General features: G+C 33.6%; 2 protein-coding genes across 4 annotated transcripts in view; one reads left to right on the top strand and one right to left on the bottom strand.

Annotated features, from left to right (window-relative positions):
* The window catches only part of LOC133190462 (spindle assembly abnormal protein 6 homolog), a 281,161-nt gene that overhangs the window by 1,094 nt on the left and 257,578 nt on the right, over positions 1–22,489 (top strand). The window contains exons 2-16 of one of the 2 annotated variants that reach the window (XM_061326116.1): positions 290–350; positions 2,615–2,694; positions 2,810–2,914; positions 3,898–4,072; positions 4,307–4,384; positions 4,528–4,647; positions 4,966–5,082; positions 5,415–5,684; positions 5,898–6,041; positions 6,439–6,564; positions 6,688–6,769; positions 7,018–7,130; positions 8,093–8,206; positions 9,518–9,666; positions 9,838–10,088. In XM_061326116.1, coding sequence (XP_061182100.1) covers positions 290–350; positions 2,615–2,694; positions 2,810–2,914; positions 3,898–4,072; positions 4,307–4,384; positions 4,528–4,647; positions 4,966–5,082; positions 5,415–5,684; positions 5,898–6,041; positions 6,439–6,564; positions 6,688–6,769; positions 7,018–7,130; positions 8,093–8,206; positions 9,518–9,666; positions 9,838–10,048 — 1,945 coding nt within the window. In that variant the 3' untranslated portion in view covers positions 10,049–10,088. Of the gene's footprint in view, positions 1–289; positions 351–2,614; positions 2,695–2,809; positions 2,915–3,897; positions 4,073–4,306; positions 4,385–4,527; positions 4,648–4,965; positions 5,083–5,414; positions 5,685–5,897; positions 6,042–6,438; positions 6,565–6,687; positions 6,770–7,017; positions 7,131–8,092; positions 8,207–9,517; positions 9,667–9,837; positions 10,466–22,489 lie in introns of those variants that run through there. The other variant, XM_061326115.1, reaches the window with a different exon arrangement.
* On the bottom strand, positions 16,667–19,584 carry LOC133190480 (uncharacterized). 2 transcript variants are annotated; one of them, XM_061326138.1, is made up of 6 exons: positions 19,511–19,584; positions 17,887–17,938; positions 17,306–17,795; positions 17,129–17,197; positions 16,944–17,025; positions 16,667–16,803 (listed from the first exon to the last, which is right to left on the bottom strand). In XM_061326138.1, exons 1-6 carry the CDS (start codon positions 19,573–19,575, stop codon positions 16,737–16,739), a joined length of 825 nt encoding a protein of 274 aa, XP_061182122.1. In that variant the 5' UTR covers positions 19,576–19,584; the 3' UTR covers positions 16,667–16,736. The 2 variants fall into 2 exon arrangements, with proteins under 2 accessions (XP_061182122.1, XP_061182121.1); XM_061326137.1 differs by lacking the exon at positions 19,511–19,584 and adding an exon at positions 18,189–18,272.

The raw sequence follows: 22,489 nt of genomic DNA on the forward strand, positions 1-22,489 counted from the left end.
GTTTTCGTATGATGTATTTTCCCTCCAAATTATTCCCCTTGCTTGCCATCTTGGAGGTTGGTGAATTTTCCTCTTTGAGAAACCAATTATAAACATGACTGGCAAAAATATAAGATTTTTTTTTCAATACTAAATCTGGATTTTGCAGTTTTTGTAAAGCAGTATCAGTATATATGTGTAACACATTAGTCCTAGTCAGAGGTCATTTGGCATTCAGGCAGGGGTACTTTACATGAAATCCATCAAATGCAATATTTATAAAATAAATCAATTTAACATTTTATTTCAGACGAGAACATGTTCAGTTGAAAATGGAACTCCAGACATTATCTTCTCCTTTACATAAAAAGGTACTGTAGTTCTTGGGCTGTGGAAAAAAAATTAGTTAATTTATTTTATTAAATTTGTTAAATGCAGATTAAATTTCTCGAGAAATAAAAGAATGAATAATATTTAAATGCAAAGATTCAAAAGCTTGGTCCTTTTTTTTTCATGTTCCATTTATAAATGCTTGCAAAATAATTGACATTGAGGAAATGGTTGTTGAATTTTCAAGTTTGTCAGACACTTTTTCTAAGGAGCAGAGTAAAAAAAAAAAAGTTTTCTTCCTTGATTTTGGCATTTATACTCTTAAAAGATTCAATATTAAAAGTCAGTAATTTCTACAAATTTATTGTTATATCACACAATGATTTTTTTTATAGAGAAGTAAGAAAAAGAAGTCTAATTTCTGTGTTCATCTTTGCAGGGTTGTCCCTAGGACCCAAGGGCCAGGGAATTTCCCCACCTATAATGATATAGTCCCCTGGTTATTTTGGTATTCCTCCTAAACTCCCCATTAGGGGAGGAACCCCAGATCCCTTTCTACTTTTTAATTGTCCCCTTCTTTTTCAATTCTTAGGGACAACCCTGTCTTTCAGGGTTGGCCGGGAAATACCAGTGGTGGGAATTACCAGTGGTAAATACCAGTATTTCCCGTCCCGGTAAATACTACAAATTTTCTCTACACTGGGAAATAGTGGGAAATACAAAGTTCAAGTTTCTTACTTCTATAATTTATTCAATCTTATACAAAATTCAGAAATAAAATAAACATAAAAAAAGAAAAATGTTATTGAATATGTCTCAAACAGAGTGTATCACTACTCCAGGTCCCCTACCAATAAGCATTCATCAGCAGCTAGAACATGTTCCCTGGCTGTATTTTAAGAACATCACCTAAGTTTTCAAATTCAGGTTTCTTTCCAGTTTTACTAAATTATTAAGTTTATCAATTATAAATCAAGAACAAAATTAATTTGTTTTAATCCTTCTATGAACGCCTTATAGTTATTACAATCAATCATGTTGTTTTAACAAATTGTTCTGGACAGTTTTGTGTTCCTGTTTTGAGAGATAATTACCTTGAGTAGAACTGAAAAGGCTTCCTTTTACTTTTGGGTTTGATATTTACACCATATTCATGATATTCAACATTTAACAATTTTCTTTGACCCTTCTTTAGTTACATAAAAAACCCAAATGGGATCTTTGGGTTCATTTCATGGACCTTTATAGACTACAGCTGACTCAAGTATGAAATAAATGACACTCATGGCTGGTATATGAGTATACTGTGTTCAGATTATTTTAATAGCAAATATACATTAAAAAATTATCAATTTGGAAGAAATTGAAAGTTTTCCTTAAAATTTGCTGTGTATTTTAAACATATTTTAAGAGTAAAAACATAAGATTTACTCATTTTTTCCACAAAAACAATAAAAATGCTTCTCAATTTTATATGTCATTCTTGAAGGTCAACATGTATTGTGCAAGAATCAAATTTATTTTAATGCTCAGCTTGTTGTAGATTTTATATATATAAGTTTAAATTTGAGAGGTAATTTTCAATTTTTCAAACTGTAAAACTGTACAGTATTTGTGTTGCCATGGCAACAGATGCCTAGGTATTTAGATTTGCTTTTAAACTTTTTTGTATACTACATATTTTTAATAATTAGCATAAAGCCTGTTGTAGATGATATCAGTATTCTTTTTGTTTAAATATTCTTCCAAAAATGTTAAAATTGAAGCTATTTTTCTTAACTTACTGTGGTTTCCATGGCAACACATAGCAAGGGAAAAAAATAAGTTTTGTTGGTCAAACATCATTTTCATATATGTAAAAGTTGTGTACTATGAACACTTTTTACAACCATTAAAAGAAAACAGGAGGTTAAAATTTTAAGTTTCCATCTGAAGCTTGATGATTCGTTACATTCTCTCTTAAATATGAATTATTAGGAAACCAGAAATTTTTAAGTCAGGGACAGTGATACCAGACAGATAGCCAATAAGGTGTACTACATGTCTATACCCTGACAAATATTTCAAAATTATGAAATATGTAGCTACATTTGTCACTATTTCTTATTTCCCGGGAAATACCAGTAATTCCCGGAAATTACCAGTATTTCCCACTGTCCTGGGAAATATGAGTATTTCCCGCTTTTTTGCCAACCCTGCTGTCTTTGGGATACATTCCTAATCATTTAAGTCTGAATTGTTTTAACAAATGGGCCTTTTTTTTTTTTAATGCATATCAATTATTTGGTTTTTTTGAATTTTTCAGGAACTAGTGGTCAGACTGACGGACGAGCGAGATCTGTTTTTCTTGTACACATTAAGGCTGGGAGAAGAAGATTTTCAAAGGTATTTTATCGCTCAAACTTAGAAACATCTTTTATATTTAAAAAATGATTATGTTTTGTAGTTTGTCTATTTGCAGAAACCTCTATTTTAAAGGTGTATATATTTGAAATTTCAGCTTAAAAACACAACAAGGATTATTGGTGGACTTCGCACAGTTTCCACAAAAATTCATAGATCTGCTGGATATGTGTTTAAGGGAAGAACACAAAGAGGTTCCAAAGTAAGAAATACTGGGAAATATTCAAAATTTCAATAATAAAATGTAAACTAAGTATATACATAGAAAAAGAGTCATAGTATGGTCAAACCTTGTTATCACAAACTCAATGAGAAAGAGAAAAAACTTTGAGATATCCAAGGATTTGAGATATCAAGGGTAAAATACCTAAAGAATAAGTGGTTGGGACTTCTGAATCAGTTCAACTCATCCATGGTAATCGAGATTCTATCTTTCCAATAACAGTGTGTTACTTTGCTTGATCGAGCATGCTAATGTTTCATATGTTGATCACCATGTTACTCATCAATTGGCTGTTTTAATTCAATGAATTGAATACTACTTTGCAAATGAAACTGATAACCAAACAATACCTCTTACAGCTCTGACCAATCGTATTGGATGTGTTTATTAGTGAGCATGTAGAGTGAACAACAATAACACATATTCATATTACTTGCATAATGCATATGTATACTTGCAGAAGTGTTGTTTTACCAGTTTTTATGCTAAAAAATTTTCTTATATTATCTTTACCTGCGGTGAATTTAGAACTGAACCGGACAGATTATCATTAGGAAGTAAAACAGGCTTTGACTGACCACATGTTGCTGTTTTCTATGTAGTAAACAATTATTCATTTAATATTCAACATGTTCGATACAATTGGTCCATATTCTTGGTGGTATTTGGAGGTTCTGTGGTTAATATGCAAAATAATATTATTTTATTGAAACCAAACAGCCAATCCATGATTAATATGGTAAACCATGTGTGAAAGTTTAGCAGCCTTGATCAAGCAAAGTGAAATGCTGTTATTGCAATGATAGTATCAGTGTTTGAGATACCAAAGTTCAACTGTACATGTACTTTCAGGTAGTTATGAAATACAGGTGTATAAGAAAATCGGGGTAATTGAATCAAATAACATATAAACATGACGCAATCATTACTTGTTCTATTTTAGTAACATTTTCTTTTTTCAGATTTATTTTACACTTCATCTCCCAGGGTTCCTTTAATGGAGAGAGGACAACATGTACGTTGAATGTAATAGAAACCAACCCATTCAAACACCTCACACATCTTAGTCTGAAGTTTATACCAGGGACAGACTCAGACATTAAGAAATACCTAGCAGATTGTCTAAAACAGCTGAAGGTAATAATTTAAACCAAAATTAATGCTCCCATAAAAATAACACCAGCTTGCCAGCTTGTGTTCCCTAAAACCTCTAGTACGTGTACTTGTCCTCCGAGTTTAGAAATAGGTATTATAACTTATTTTCAAATTATGAATTGGAACGGATACAAATAGGGCAATTTGATAGGAATTTAGTTTCTAGATTTAATGTGTTGCATATATACAGTTTGGATAATACTTTTATAATTACAGGACACAAATTCCTTACTGCAACAAAGACTGGAACACACTGACACAGATTTAAACCAGAAACTTCAACAGACAACAGAGGTCAGCATTCCAAATTTCTGTATTGACTTACCTGGTAACAAATAAAGTTGCCTATTATTTCTGAATTTTTCTCTCTAGGTTTTGTAATCATAGCCAGAATTAATCAGTGGTGATTTTTTTTTTTTTTTTTGGTCTTTGAACAGGCATTAAATAGCAAGTCGATAGAGCTGGATCATTTAAAAGCAGAATGGACAGCTAAAATGAATGACTTAGCAGCAAGACATAAACATGAGATGGCTACAGAGAAAGAAAAAACAATACAGGTATACAATCACACAAGAGAAATCGATGAAAAAAGGTCAGAATGAGATAAAGAGAAATGTTTCATAGTAAGGTAGATGTACACTTTCCTGAGCCGTAGATTTATATATGCACGTACATGGCACTGAAATGACATAGAAGTCAAGTATGGATAGAATTTTTTTTCAATGTTACATTTCCAAAATGCTATTATCTGCATATTTAGAGTGTCAATACACAATCCGTAAACATCATAAGATGTTTGAAATTTTGGCTTAGGTCTAAATCCGTCACGCTCCCAGGGCCTGGTGGCCTAATGAAATTTTTCTGTAATTTTTCAGATGCAGAGCAGTTTTCAACAAAGACAAGACAGAGAGAGGAAAGATATGGAGCAGGCACATATGAAAATCGTGAAGCAGTTAGAATCCCGGCTGTATGAACTCGAGGGTGTCAATAAGGTAGGTTTTTTGTCTGAAAAACTTTTATCCCATTTTTCAAAAGAGACTAAAATTGTATGTTAAGTTTTGTGGAAGGATTCAGATCATGGTGTACATGATAGGTTGTATTTTATGCAACTGATCTATCATCTATTGAGTGCTTAAAAAAATCTGGCAGATAACATTTGAAATTGTAGAGATTTAGTTGAATGTAATAAGAACCTAAAATGAAATTAAACATGTATGATAAAAGAAATTTTGTGTACCGTTAGTAGATGGTAATTTTATGATCCTTTATCTTTTAAAGACTTTTTAAAAAGATCAATTGAATAATCTTTATGTTTATTTTATAGGATTTGACAGACAGGAAGTATAAATCTGAGTCCACCATTAGGGAACTTAAGTCCAAACTCTCCACTGTGGAAGAAGAACATATGCGAGTCAAACAGGAACTACAGAGCCTCAGGAAACAGAATTCCTCTCTGGACGGAGAATACCATGAGAAGGAGAAACTACTCCATCAGCTGAACACCAGGGTTGCTGTCCTTGAACAGGAGGTCAAGGACAAAGAGATGGTTATTGTTAAGTCCACTGACTTGCTCAGTTCTGAACAGCAGAAAAAGGTAGGTTTTCTTCTGATTGTCATGGTTGAGAATTTACACTTAAAGACTCAGACTTATGTCTGCTGCCTTTGGCTGAGAGGATAAGCCAATAATTCATGCTATGAATTGATCTGTTGCCTCAGTATAAGTTGAGATAATTCTGTATTATAAAAAAGTTAAGAAGTCTTACGGAAAATATTCACATAAAAGAAATTTTAATGTTTTATAAAACAGGTTCGTTTAGAGGAAGAGGTAGATCATAAGCAGAAAGAGAATTACAAACTGGAAAACAAAGTGAAAGCCATGTCTGATGAATTGATGAAAGGAAATGAGATTATCAAGAAACTTCAAGGGGAGATCAAGAATTACCATGCTAAAGTAAGATTGGACAGCAGAGTAAAACTTACTTAGATTTTCAAAATAATCTTTAAAATAGTACATTTTTTCTTTATTTTGATAAAGCTACTAAGAGACAAAATACATTTACATCTAGTTGGAAGTGAATGAAACATGTAAAAAAAAAAAAAAACTCATGTGTTGTGAATTACACATAATTAACTTTTACCTTTTAGTGCTAAACTACATGTACATTTGTTATTGCAACATAGTTAATGTTATTTATTGCTGATGTCTTTATACTGTACTTTTTCTACATACTTAGTTTTCAAATATAATCTATGCATACTTAGTTTTCAAATATAGTCTATGCAGATTCTCCATACCCACTTTCAAACAATACCTAAGTAAAGGTTAATGCTACAATTATAAATTACAGGTGAAGCTACGCAGTCAGATTGCCAATGAACAAGAGAAGTTACTGGGTGAGAAAGACCAAGAACTAGAAAGACTGAGACAGGAACTAGCCAGCACAAAGGAAAATCTGAGACAGAAGGAGGATGAGGTAAGGATTGGATGGGGAGTAAATCGCTGATAGAAGAAAGAAAAGAATTTTGATAAAATACTGCCATTTGATTTGTGCAAGGAGAAATGAATCAACTACTTAATGTTCTGCATTCTTTTTCAGGCTAAGAAACTGTCAGATAACCTAGAAACTACAGTACAGAAGCTAGAGGAAAGCAGACAGCTGCTGAAGACGAATGAAAATGGTAAGTTTTTTGGGTTTTTACGTATCTGAAATCTCTGTATTACAGTATTGTGGCATAGACAGTGCAAGGAACAGACATAAAATGTAATGTAATATCTAAACCTGCATCACTTTAATATGCTAGGATTTCCTTTTTCACTTAACTGGGTAGGTTTTTTTTTGTTTGTTTTGTTTTTTTAAAGATTGATAGTAGATGTTAAGATCTAGAGGGATTAGTGACAGAGTTAATTTTATAATATATGATTTCAGTGATACAGTGGTTAAATAAACAGATCACGGAGACACAGCTAACACAACAAAGACTGGGAACATTTGAAAATCCAGGCGCCACAACAAACTTCAGACCATCAGGCTCAGCATTGGTAAATAATCTACCATAGAACAAGTTTGAGGCAAAAATGGATTAAAGTGAATTTGTGCTTTTAACAAAGTAGTATTTTTATCATCCAACTAAAACAAATATAGTGTGTAGGAGTGATCAATCATATAGCGGCAATGAAAGGAAAAAAGTTACAGTTTTAAAAAAAAAAAATCGGATTTATAGCCAGGTTGTACTGAACTTGTGATTAGATCATCTTTTACTGTAAGTGAAGCATTCATTTACATGTACATGTATAAGGTATACATGACATAACCTTGAAATGTATATACAGTAAAAAATGCTTATAGGGAACACACTTATAATGAATTCAGCCATCACGGTTGCTCAGTCGGTAGAGTGCTCACTCTGTGATCAGAAGGCTGTGAGTTCGAATCTTGGCCGCGCCTGACCTATGTCGATAAAAAATAGGTAGCAACTGTTCCTTCGCCAGGTGCTCGGCACTTTGAAGTGAAAGTTGCGGGTCTTTTGGATGAGACCTTATAAACTGAGGCCCTGTGTCACGACAGGCGTTGGCACGATAAAGATCCCTCACTGCTCAATGGCCCCGAGTGCCCAGTAAAGGTCCAGATTTGAAGCCTGTCACCTGTATATATATATATGACCTCTCTACATGAGTGAAAAATTCTCGAATAGGACGTAAAACAATGTACAATCAATCAAAATATATAATGGATTCAGGCTTAAACAAAGTGGTTTTCATTCCCAGTGGTTTTAAAAAAATATTGTAATATATATCTATACATATTTAGGGACATAGCGAATTATGTTTAAAATGAGGTAAAATTTTCTGTCCCGTATAAGCATGTTTTACTGTTAACTATAAAAAATACAAAAAAATAAATTTAGCCTTAAATTTAATGAACAGAAAAAGATCAATTTTATGAGTTTTTCATACTATATGAAAATGTTGATAGTTATATTTTTGATTTGCTTTTATTATAGCATAACTACAGTACGTCTAGTTATGGTTCAATGAATTCTCATACTGATGTACCGGGTCCAGGGTCCGGCGTAGGCATTCCCAGGACTTATCCAAATACTCACAGACAACCACAGGTAAACATATCCATAAAAATATACATTTGAATTACATATTAAAAAATATTTTCTTGACTTTAGGGTTTCCATTAAATAAAATACAGTTCTCTGACTTGAAAACATTCTGATTTGATCCTTTAAAGGTATGTTACGTTCAGATTTTTGAGCTTTGATTTTGACTGATTACACCCACATTTATTATAATCAAGATAATGCATTTGAATTTTATTTTTGGCAATATTGTTTGATCATCAAGTATTGCAAAAATTGAACGCACATCAGAAATCTCCTTTTATACAGTATCTGTGTTTCTGTTTATATCCAAATGTCGAGTCTCTGGACTGTATATACTAGTATGAGGGATGATAAGGAAAAGTTCAATCTTATTGTATAAAATATAGGGATGGGTATCACCAAAATTTTGTATCGTGATATATCACAATTTTTTCCAAAAGTATCTCAATAAAGTCATATTTTTTCCACATAAGTTTTACTTTGATTTTAAATGAATTTCCATGATTTTTCTAACAAATGTAGTGTAAAAACATAACTTCACTTTTTTCATTTTTATTTAGCCTATATACATATATTAATAAAGCATGTTTGGATGCTAGGATGCCGTTGTTTTACTATTTTACAACAGTTTAAGAATTTGAAAAAAAAAATTAAATATTTCCAGAATTTATAATTACATTCTGAATACCATCTCAGTATCAGGATACGTATCGCGCAATAAAAAAATCATGATATACCAGTATACCGATAAAATTGCGCATCCCTAATAAAATAAATGGTACGAAAACTAAAGCAGTAAAATTGTTCATACTTAAGCATTAAAAATAAATGCATTTTTACACCACGGGAAAACACCAATTGATACAAAAAATGATGGTTCAGAAAGTGACACTTCAAATTAATTATACTAGCTGTACCGGTACATTTTGGTGTAGTGTTTAAGGAAATAGAAGAAATCAAACACAAGTAGTTCTGTATGGGTTTTTCTCCTTTCCTGTCATAAAACTAAATGACATGATTCCATATTGCTAAGACTATATAAGCCAGCTGATTCAATCATTGATACTTTATCCAGTTGTTGAAGTGTAAAAAATTAATGTATAAATATCAAATTTGTTAAGATTTTCACTGTTAATTGTTGATAATTTAAAAGAATGAAAAAATGTATATGTTGTTTTGATGAAGAATGCAGCTCTGAACTTATTATCACTCCTAACTCCTAAGGTACAATGCATTATGAAAATTAGGACAAACAGCTTAGTTTTAATAATAATACAATCACTATAATGATCATGCCTTGGACTCTGTTTACAGGTTCAGTATAATCCTGGTCAACCTCGCAGAACAGGGCTACCTCAGCCAATGACCAGAACTTCCCATCCTCCTTCTATTCCAGAGGAGACTCGACCCAAGTCCTCGCAGTCCTCAGCAGTCACAGGGCTCTCGGGAGGGGACAAAGAAAAGTAAGTCATTTAAAATCTTTCCTTCATTTATTCATCTATTTTTGAAACAATATGAATATTTTCATTATACATTTTGAATTTCAGAAAAAATAGTTTGATATTAAGACATCCATTTCAGAAATAATGCATTTGATTGAACACAATTTTAAGAGTTGCTTTGTTTATCTTTAGTGACCCACCTTTAGACCCCAAATATCTGCAGAAGAGAGAGGAGCCCATACATGTGAGAGGGTTAGGGGGCCGCATGGAGTCCCCACCCATCATACAGACTTCAGTGGCACCACCAGTGCATGCTACAAGGGTGGGGCAGCACCCAGTGGCCCCTAAAACCAGTCAGCCTCCCTTAGCTTCAGCTTATTTCCCAGGGCAAAAAATGTCATGACATCCATTCAGATAAACTTAGGCATTAATTTTAAACATTTGTTGAAAGCCTCGCAATTTGAATAACTATTAAGCATGTGGGTAACAGCTTTGAGAAGTCTGATTTCAAAATTATAGCAATATTTAAACTTGTGTTGTATGTAGTCATGATTATCCTTTGAATAATCATGTTAATAATTGCATAACTTACTTTCACCTTAAGAAATGATACTTTGATAAAAGAGTTATGACATGTGTACATGGAGGAGAAAGCCTATGTTATGATCTGTCATCTCTGTTCACTTGATTTTATTGTTGAAGGATGCTTTTGTTCCCTTATTTTATATCAGAATTGTGATTTTTCTTATACAGATCAAAACATATAAAATTTATATGTTTTAAATGTTATTCGAAAATAATTTATTGTTATAGTGCTCTAAGCAATGAAATTAGAAATTCATTACAGATGTATCTGAAATATGAACTAATAAAATACATGTATTTATGAACAAAAAAAAAAACCCACATATTTTGTTCTCGATTTTAATTGGAAGTTTTTGACTTGAAATTAAGCAAAGTATTTTTTGAATACCTGATATTGTGATATTTTGAACAATAACTTTATTTTTTGTTGGGAGTTGTCTACCCACATTTCATAGTCACTCAGGCTCCATTCTATTTAAAGTAAAACAGGATCATATAGAAAACACACTTCTGTTGAATTGATGGCTTTAACAAAAATCAGATTTTTCACTGAAAAATACAAAGTAATGAAATTGATATACCGCTTATGAATTATGGATATTATGAAACATTTTCTGATCTTTACCTTTCCTTTGACCTTGACCTCACTTTTCTTAAATTAGTGTTTAGCTCAGTTTTAAAGAAACCATTCAAGATAGTGTTTTCAAACTTCATATGCTGATACATACTGAAGTATGCAATTCAACTGCATCCACATTTTTTGGCCTTGACCTTTCCTTTGACCTTGAAAATTTGTCTGATGTCTGTTATCATTGTCATAAACTTTTTACAATTTCATCTTCTTCTGCAGATCCACTGGGCCAATTTCAACCAAACTTGATACAGAGTATCTTTGGGTAATGGGGATTCAAGTTTGTTCAAATGAAGGGCCACACCCTCTTCCAAGGAGAGATAATTAAGAAAAGTAAAAATTGGGTGGGGTCATTTAAAAATCTTCTCGAGAACAACAGGGCCAGAAAAAGATGAAACTTATATGAAAGCTTCCTGACATAATGTAGATTCGGTTTGTTGAAATCATGACCCCTGCAGGTAGGATGGAGCTACAATGGGCGATCCATCCAAGACGTAGGAGAAATCTTTAAAAATCATCTCAAGAACAGCAAAGCCATGAATGGTCATATTTCACAGGTGCTTGGGGACGGACCCCTCCCCCCTTACCCAACCCTGGTGTTCCATAGCCCAAGGGTTCTCTGACTTTTTTTTATATAAAATATTTTTCTATGACAAATTTGCAAAACAAGCTTGTTCTCTTTTAGTATCAGAGAGTGTGAATTTTTATAAAAGGCTAGTTTCTGGTTTCAAATGTAATACTTTGTAAATGTGTCATAGAAAAATATTTTATATAAAAAATAGAAGAACCCTTAGGATATGGAAGGGGGAGCTGTTGTTCCCATCCTCAAGCACCTATATCATATTTATATAGAAGCATCCTCAGGTAGTGTAGATTGAAGTTTATTCAATTCAAGAACTCCAGGGGTAGGATGGGGCCACAATGGGCGATCAAAGTTTTACATTGAAATATATTGGAAATATCTTTAAAAATCTTCTTCCCAAGAATTGGTCATATTAATTCAGAAGCATCCTCGGGTAGTGTAGATTCAAGTTTGTTCAAATTATGTTCCTCACCAAGGGTAGGGCGGGGCATCGTCTCAAGCCACGGTGCGGAGTCCACATAATAGAGGATCGTACATTTTGGCCATGGTTTGCGACGATGAGGGCGAGGCCACAATAGAAGATCAAGCATATAGGAAAATTTTTTTTAAAAAAATCTTCTAAAGCCATGATTAGTCAAAGAAATATGGAAGCCTCCTCTGTTAATGTAGATTAAAGTGTGAACGAATCATGCTGCCGGGGGGGGGGGGGGGGGGGGACTTGCGATCACTTGTATATCTTTTTTTTTTCAATACTGAACTGATTTCTGCTTTTACCTAGCCAGTGTGCTCAGATGAAGGATGTGGCCCATGGTCTTCTTGTTTCATTTTCCCTTGGACTAGAATGACCTCAGATGTCATGTCCCTGCTCTCTGTTTTTCTTTGGACGCAAAGCAAAATTTGGACAGTAGTATGGCTATAAATACGGGTATGAATAATGCTATGTCATCCATATTTACAGATAAAATAATGCTGGCATTAATTTTTGCTTTTAAAGAATCCGATATCTTTTAGTAATTTCACCTTTTAAAGAATCGGAAAACTTTGGCAATCGTGCAATTAGAGTAGCATCCCTTTTCAGTACAACAAGATGATGAGTGAGGGAAATTTGTACAGACGAGAAAATCCCTTAAATCCCAGTAGGGTTTGTTAACTGTTTTAAGTCCTTGAAAAAAAGTATTATATATTTGGTTTGTTACAGAAAAATATATCAGGTTGTTCAAGTCCATGGAAAGCTTTGCTTCGCCTCGCCTTCCATGAACTTGAACAACCCGACATATTTCCGTGGACAGTCAGTAACAAACTTTAATTAGTAAATGTTGGAAAGTCCACTTTATACTTTCAACATTTTGTTTAGGTGACAAACCAATGAGGAAATCCCTTGATTTTTCAAACTAACGATAAAAAATGCAATTTAGTTATAAACAACATACTTTACCACCGAGACAATGACCTAAAACTACAAATTATAAAGCATTCTGTGGTTGTTCAGATGATGCCGCTTTTGTGTCAATGTCAGTCATACTTCATTCTGTACCACCGAATAGTGTTTTACAAGTACACATATATTGAAAAACCCCAACCATATGACCTACATCCTCACAGTGTCAGGGGTCTGTGTCAACTCCTTGCGTTGGGACCCCTGACAAATTTCATTCGGTTTTATTCGGGCTTGTTTCTCTCACAGATAATTTTAAACAGAAAGGAATCATTTGATTGTTTGAGAGATATAAGAAAAGACAATCGAGATTTGTAATTTTCCCGAAACACGTCGCTGCAGTCAGTCCGTAAGATATCGAATGAAACTTGTCAGGGGTCCCACGGCAACGAGTTGTTGTTTTGTTGCCGAGTGAGTAAACTGATCCTGAAATTAGAGAGTAACTTTCTTCTCTTTTGTTATTTGCGGCCGACAATTTGCAATGGGCGTCCATATTTTCCTGTCTGAATATTTTCTTTTTCATTGTGTATATTCATTTTTCTATATACAGTTAAACATCATTATCTTGAACCTGATGGGACTGAGAAAAAAAATGAGAGATATCCGATAATTCGACATATCTAGGTTAAACTACATGAAGAAAAGGTGATTGGGAATTCTAACTCACTTCGACATACCCATGGTATATTTGAGGTATCGAAGTTCGAATAAGGAAGCTCAACTGCATGAAAAAAATGAATTGTGCATGCTGCAATTTATAATACATGTAAAGATTAAATTCAGATGGATTAAAGGAGAGTGGATCACAATCATCCGCTTAAAGTAAAGGGTCAAAATTTAATCATTATGCAACTGTACATGTCATGTATGCTTAGCACCCTGGTTGTATCTGACGTACGCAGGAACTATATTTGATGTCATTCCTCCGTCCATATCAGTTTTCGGCTTTGCAGATGACCATACCGCAAATACACGCTTTAATCCAAAGTCGAAACACAGCGATATTGAGGCTATTCGCGAGCTTGAGGATTACGCAAAGATTATTAACAACTGGATGAACGCTAATAAACTTAAAATGAATGCATCAAAAACAGAATTTATTCTAATTGGGAGTAAAATGTGCTACAAAAGTGATTAACATTAATGGAAATGAAATCAAGTCCGTAAAATGTATATATACGATACTTGGGTGCATTTTTAGATGAAAATCTTAATTTCAAAGAATATGTAAATAGGAAATGTCGTACAGCAATGTTAAATTATTTAAGGATCAAAAGCATTCGCAGATATTTAACGAAGGAAGCTACGGAAATGTTGGTTCTATCATTAGTTATTTCACATTTAAACTATTGCAATGTTATTTTATTCGGTACAGCACAATACGAAATTAATAAAATGCAACGAATATTCAAAACGTGTGCCAAATTGGTTTTAAATTGGAGGAAATTTGACAATTCAAAAGAAGCTCTATCTGATCTCCATTGGCTACCGATAAAATCTAGAATATCATTCAAAATTCTGATATTCATGTGGGCCAAGCACCAGAATATTTAATTGAACTTTGTCAAAACAAACTTCAAATCAAAAATCGCGCTCTTCCCGAAATCCCCATTTAAGAAAAGAAAAACTTTCAGCGACAGGAGTTTTAGTACGGTACTACCATCGGACCAAAATTGTGGAATGAACTGCCTAAACAATCCAAATCTATTGATGATTTCAAATACAACTTATAAAATTACTTCTTTAGGGACTTTGATGCTTTATTTTAGTTATTACTCTCCATGTATATTTGTATCTATTGTACGTAAATATTTTTTTTTTACAGTTTTACTGTATAACGCCATTGAATATACGTTTATGTAAAAATAGGCGTTTAATCAAATAAATCAGTTTCAGTTTCATATATGTTCTGGTTAAAGGACTTATCACATGATTTTTCGAAAATTGTAATTTTATGAAAAATATTATCTACAACCTTGTTTCTTAAAATACTGAATCCAATAAACGTTGTTGAAAGCATATTTTAAGAGATATTGGAAGTTGAAATTCAAATACGGCAATATGCATATTTCAGTCGGATTTCGGCGAAATGCTGCTCTGACGTCATGATAGAGAGATGAGAATATACACACTATTTACGGAGTTATCAACGACAAATGCAGCTTAATTACGAAAAATGTGAAAAATTTCCTAACGTGCTTTTCAATTGCTATAGAAACATTAACTAGTTCTAAAGTATAAGGCTTATGAGATATTTTCGTTTTTTTATTCCAAACATTTAGAATCTGTAGCTCTGATTACGGCAATATTTCGTGATAGGGAAATTATTTTTCAAGATCGCCATCCTTTAAAAAACATATGAAGACTTGCATAAATTAATATTATGTTAAAAACGAAGAACAACAAAGTTATATAATGTTAAATTTGTGAATCAAATATGTAAATACATGTGATAAGATGAAATATCAAATCGTATTCTGATGGCGAGTTTCTTCGTCTTCGCCGCGTCTCCCTCGCTATCGTCGCTGCTATTTTTTACAATTTACAGATTTTCTCTTGCTGACAATTTTAACATATAAAGTTGGATATTCAATTTCATATCAATAAAATAAGCGATTTGGTCGTCCACAACGCCGAAAATTCGTGTAGCGAAAGCATTTCACAAAAAAAGTTGCATTAGAATTGGGACTAAGTGCTATATGGTTGAAAAAAGAATTTAAAACTAGTTCCTTTATTTGGATTTGAAGTTAGTAACTGCTGTTTAAATAGTTGCAACTATTAATGTTGCCAAATCCCTTTACGCTTTCTTGTAGAACTCAGTTTGCAACTATTAACCTACCATGAACCAAGGAAAGTAAGCTTATTTATATTCCCTGGAAGTTTAAGCTATACAAGTGTTCTTGTATCGAGTAAGAGTCCAAGATTCTTCCATCTGTCACCTCGCTGTAGGAAGTATTTGAGACTGAAAGATTAAAACGAGCTCAAGGTTTCTTCAATATTATTAGCACCAACCTCTGAATATAAAAGCAGTCCTTGCTTATTTCTCAAATTGATATAATTCATAATGATATGTGAATTTCCTCAAACCCAGTTTATTGTCCCAAGTGTATTTTCTAAGGTATATGTGCTGTAAACCAACTTCGCAATTTATTAGTTTGAAATCTATCCGCGGGGACTACGTGTAATTTGGCGACTGAGGAATTATTTCAAATTCACATTGAAATAAAAGTTCGCGGCGAGATATATTCCCCTGTAAAATCGCAAATAAAAGTTGGTCAAGTTTACAGCACGTTTGCTGTTGCTGCTATTTTTGTCTCAATCGGCATAACAATTAAAACTAGTTGTTGTAGAATTTTAACAGCATGATGGCAAAAATACGTTAATGTAGAATTGACTAGATATATATTCTCAATAGCATTATATGTATTTGAAGGGGAAAAATCTAATTGAAATGAAACAATTGTTAAAAGGTTTCGTAAACATATACCGCATACAGACTTGCAAACAATTTTGCCCCCGTTTTAAATTCACCCAGACATGAGTGTGTTCAGGAAATAATGCTGTCTTTCTCGAATTCACCCCGTTTTAAATTCATCCACTTGTGCGGAGGGCGAAATTAAAACGACGGGGAAAATTTCCCTGAATATAGCAGTAAAAAGTTTCATTTATTTAAATATAGGGGAAAAAAATATGTTCACACAAGACAAGACCCTTATATCCCTTTTCATTTCGCTACCTGCAGTTTGTAAACAAACTCTGACAGAAAATCAACAAATATTTGAAATATTTCAACAATATTTAATCAGTGATAAAACAATGGTTTAACAGACATTCACATCTGTAAAGAAATTGTTCGTTCATAATAATTTCTGGGATTTCAAAGAGCGACGAACAAACTGGCTGCCTGCAGACTGCTTTTCGAGCCTGAAACATAAAAGAAATAGCATGGGTTAAAAAAAATGTTCAATTGGAATTTCGAAGTTCCAAAAACTTATACCTTGCCATTTTTTAAAGAATACATGTAGAATAAATCTGATAAAAGAAAGTAATTGGTATGTTCTTACCTGTTAATCAAGCCAGACACATAGACGTTTAGCCACATGGACAAGGCTTTGGATTGTCTTTCAATGTCGCTTATAGCTTTCTCTGTAATGAAATAAGTGCTGTTTCAGAAACTTTTCGTAAACTTATAGACAATTCACACATCTCATCTAATGCTATAAACTATTAATTTAAAACTCTTGAATACCTTTCTCCTTTCTTTGCTCTTCTATTGCTTTAAATTCAGCATTAATCTTACACATCAACTGTCTGTTTTCTACATTAAGAGAGTTAAAAAAAGATTATATGACCACCAGATATGATAATTAATAGAATCATACATATAAATAAAAAAGATTTATTATAATGCAGAGTTAATAATAACCTTCTGCAAGACTGGCTACCGTCTTGTGCATTGCATCAAGGCGCCCCAAGAATTCAAACGCCATGCATACAATGGCCACACACAAAACCAAGAAGCAGAAGACTGCCCACAGACGTAAGAAACCTTTTGTTGAGGTGAAAGATATGATATCACTGACGAGAGAGAATTTCTGAACTGACAGAGAAAGAATTTGCTGAGCAAAATCCAAGCCGAATCCAAAGAGAGACGAATGCACAGACGAAAAACTGCTGACAATGTCATCATACATGTAAGTGCAAAAGTACTCTAGATGGAATGCCGAAATCTTGACTTTATCACTGAACTGAACTAAAAATGTCTTGATAGAGTCCAGAACATCAACCACTAATGAATGAACGTCTGAACAGACCTCAAGAACAAATCTGAACAGAGAGTCCAAGGCACATACACTGCTGGTGGCGAGAGAGGCCGTAAGATTAAAAACCTTCTCGTCAACACTGGAAAGTGTTTGCTGAGAAAGAGAGAAAGAAAGAATAGAAAAAAGAACATGAGTGATATCATGATCTTGGAATTTATTGACAACGAAATAGACTTCGACTTACCGATATGTGCCAAGTGGCTTGCGTGGTAAGATTCCACATGCCCTCTACAAATCTGAAATAAATTAAAGTGGAATGTAATTTTCCTGTATTTTATATAGTGAAATAAAACAACAAAACATCGTTTGGGTTGCTAAATATATAAATTGATATTCAACAACCTTCCTCAGTCCTCACCTTTTCCTCCGGAAAAAATGGACGATGCTATTATTTATCACTAGACAATGCGTTTTTTACTCTTCATATTACATTGTAATTATTGTTTGTTATCAAATTTAAAGAGCTATATTTACTTATATTAGTACCTATCTATGCCAGGTATTTCCGGTGTAACCACCTGGCCTGCATGAATAAAGCAAAGAATGAGTACGATACTGGCGATATGCATCTCGAGACTCTTGTTTTGCAACTGATGCTGAGTGACGGGAAAGCTTCCTTATATACCCTCCTGTATTTTTGCTCCTTTCTGATTGGATCAATTTCGAGCGTGCTGATTGGCGATAAACATCCAATCAGAAGTGGCGCGAAAATACATCGAAAACGCTGATAGCCATCTTGAAACGGCGATTTGTGCTACAGGCGTTAGATTTCTAGAGTTACACATCGTAATGTTATGGTTTTATGGAAAGACAATTAGAGCTATGGGTTAAATTTTGGCGATCTTTCAAAGTATGTCAAAATGGCGAGGAGATTTTGTTTATTTTCTGAAAACTAATGAAATTTTCGATATTTTTTGGTTGATTTTCAGTCACAGGAACCTGAATAATTTTTTTTGCTTTGCCTTCACAGCTTATTTTCTTCCAAATTTATTAAAATCAAGAAAAACATACAAAGAGGCATCGTTTGATATGATATTTTCTAGACTACTGAAGTATTATTTGTCGAAATATTGCATTCAAAGTAACCACATTAAACACAAGCAGCAAATGCTGCAACATCTAAAAACCTCTTCTTCAAATTACAGTATTTTTCCAGATATTAAGGAGAAATAAACAAGATTGTTGCTAAATATCGCTAAAAAAGTTTTTATTTCCCCCCCTAAACATCACTTTTAATGATTTATAAGCAAGTTTGGGTTCTTCCCTATATTGACCACTACACTCCATATTTGTTTACAGTTTACCTTTACCTAGCTACGGCGTCATGGTTACAAAGCATTCGAGATTACAGCGCGTAACGTTAATGTAATGTTCCGAGCATTATCTGACGATAAATCCATAGAATTATACAAATGTCATAGGCCCTACAAGTTTTTTTCAAACAGAAACCACATTGTGATGTAGAGTTCAGTAATAGTCCAATAACATTTTTTTCACAATTAGGCATAGTTTCACAATTTAGCCTAAAAGAGGTTATTGAGAAAAGAAAAACGAAACAGGGGCATATTTATCCAGATCGAGGTGTTCGCGGCTGTGGATTTTCTGAACATTTCTTACAAATGCTTTTGTGAATTTGGGATTTATTTAAGTCTGTTTTCTTTAAATTGTCAATCGCTTTTCCTGTTCTTAAATTATCGTGCCAGGATATGCCTAGGCCTAATAGTCGAGTGATGAAATTAGATATAAGGTGTGTCTGTGGATTTTATCAGTACTACAATCTGTCATGAATCAATGACGCAATTACTTACAGTAGTTTCAGTGATGTTAGGCGTTTATCCTCACTATAAATCACCATGAATTCAGCTGGTGTCATGTCTGTACAGCCCGCCATTCTATGACATCATCAAATAGTTCACTTGGCGCAATAAAATTGAATAGCAATTTGCAACAATGAAAAACAAGTACAAGTTGGCCTAGATTGTGGTTAAATAATGGTTTAAATATATTAAACTATTTTAATATACAATGCCTGTAGATGTGATTCCCCCTCTTATAAGTTGATGTTGTCTGGTACTATTTGCTGTTGCCCAAGAATATATTATTATATTGAATCACACCACAAGAAGCTCCACCACAAGAGATACATAGAGGATATTCAATGTTTTGTAGATGAATATGGAATTTATTTCACGAGTGGGACTGGATTTTTTGATATTTTCACGAGTGCAAAGCACGAGTGAAAATATCAAAAAATCCTGTCTCGCGAGTGAAATAAAATCCATATTCATCTACAAAACATTGAATTTTCTGTTTATTACATTTTCTTTGATTTTCCCTTTGACTCTGTCTTTTCGCAACAGGGTGTCATAGGCTGTGATGTCATAGTTGAGCGATTGAGACGTCATATGATAGCTATAAGCGATTGCGAGATTGGAAAACGGATTCTTAACAACATATTTGGAGAAACTTTGGCAGGTTTAGTCTCTATCAAGACGGTTTAGTTACTATCTCTATCTTATGACAGGCCAGAAATTATCTTTTTACCTACTTTGATATCCTTTCACAATGTGAGAGAATATCACTTTGGTATCCTTTCACACTGTGAGAGAATATCACTTTTATTCAATAAACAAATCACAGTATTTCATTATTGAAAATGTAATAAACTAGGCTATAGACCTAGTGTTTGTTCCCAAAACAACGAATTCTTGATTCACCAAGTAATTTATAATCAAACATTAAACTGACAATGTATATTAGTTAATAATTTGATTATCTATAACAAAATGCATTTTATTGAGGCCTGAGAACTCATTGAAAAATCAACTTCCTCAAGTTTCTTTGAAGTATAATTCCAACTAGACTACTTTTGGGGGATTAAAATTGTAAAGATATGATAGCCTTATGGATGTGGGCATGAAATGTTTGGATAAAGATATAGAAAATTTTGGCCTTCATGATGCAGGCTCGTATCCAGGATTTTTTTTTCCAGTGGGGCACCCCATTGAAAAAAAAATTCCCTTCCCATACGTTGTAAACCCCCCCCCCCCCTAAAATCCATTTCTCAAACTGAAAAACAATTTCGTGGTGGTGATGGTAGGGTCTACGGTTTCTAGGGGGGGGGGGGGGTCCAAAGTCATTTTTATTTGCTTCAGTTTATACTTTAATAACTCTGCAAATTTCAGGAGGGGTCCGGACCCCCCCCCCCCCCCCCGATCTGCGCATGTGGTGTACACAAATATTTCCAAAACATTAAAAAGAGATCCATTGGCCACAATGCTCACCTTAGTCCTCTTGTTCATCACAAGATTTAAGGATATCCACTCCTCAGCCAGGAAAGATAACTCTTAAAATATTTATTTAAAAGTCTCAAAAATGAAGCTTGAAGTTGAAGTTGAAATCTTTACGTGCAACAATTTTCATTTCATGCATCTCAGTATGATTCAAGGTTCTTTGAAGTCTTAGATCAGTCATGTAAAAAGGTGACACTTGTGTGTACCGACCCCCCCCCCCCCTTACAAATTCAATTTTTTTTTTTTAAGAAAATTCGTATTTCCAATGATAGCACACGCTTTTTACAATGTGTATTGTACAGCAATTTAAGTAAATAGAAGATCTTAAATACCATATAAAAAAAATTCCCTCCATATGCCTGGATACCTATAGTTTTTATCCTACAAATAACAATATATTTGTTGCTCAATTTTCAGTTGGAAAATGCATAGCGGATGCTTTTATTTTCGTTTCCTGAAAATACATTTGAGATTTGATAATTTTCCCTGTATAAATTCACAGACATTTTTGTGAGCATTTACAATTACTTCAGTGCTGATTTTCAGAACCAGAGGATCAGACTACCTAAAAAAAAATCATCTTTATTCACATGAAAAATTCTTGCTCCCTATTGTGGCCCAACCTTAGCCCCAAGGGTCTTGACATAAACACATCCTGGGGATGCTGCAGTAACCTTGCTGTCCTGCAGAAGTAAACATGCACTAGGTGAAAACTGCTCCCTCATTTTCACTTCACTCTAACCCTTGAATCAATTATTTGAAGAGAAAAAAAATGAATCCACACAACATTAGAATGTTTCCTTTTGAATGGTATTTAGCATCACAGTGGTCCTGTTATTTTTTACAGAATGTTTTAAAATAAAATCCTTATTATATAGATCCCATATTGTGATCCCCCAGGCCATAATTTGAACAAACTTGAACCTGAACTACCTTGGGATGCTTGCATACTATTCTGATTATATTGTGGCTTCCATCCTACCCTTGGGAGCCATGATTTGAACAAATTTGAATCTGCATTACCCGAGGTCATGGTTGCATATTAATATCACTATTCACAGATCTGCTGTTTGTGACAGGAAGATTTTTAAATATTTTTTCTGTATATTCCAATGTTAAACATTGATCCCTTATATGTGGCCCAATTAACCCTACCCCAGTGGGCAATGATTTGAATATTAAACTTGAATCTGCACTACCTGGTGAGGCATGGAATTTAAGTGTACCGACCATGGCCATGCTGTTCTTATGAAGGAGATTTTTAAACATTTTTTTTTTCTTTTATATTCTCAAGTAAAACTTTGATCCCTTACTGTGGCCCCACCCTACCCCTAATGGCCATGATTTGAACAAAGCTGTACCTGCTCTACTTGAGGATGACTGCCCTCCTCACCTGTTCTCAAGAAGAAAATTCAGATTGTAAAAAAGACTATCTAATAAGAGACAAGATTTTTTTTTCCTGTTAGAGTGTTTAATCAAGAAACATTAACAAAT

This window comes from Saccostrea echinata, unplaced genomic scaffold (genome assembly GCF_033153115.1).
Source record: "Saccostrea echinata isolate AGI-Se365-2 ecotype Australia unplaced genomic scaffold, CSIRO_AGI_Sech_v1 ptg000022l, whole genome shotgun sequence".
Taxonomy (NCBI): domain Eukaryota; kingdom Metazoa; phylum Mollusca; class Bivalvia; order Ostreida; family Ostreidae; genus Saccostrea; species Saccostrea echinata.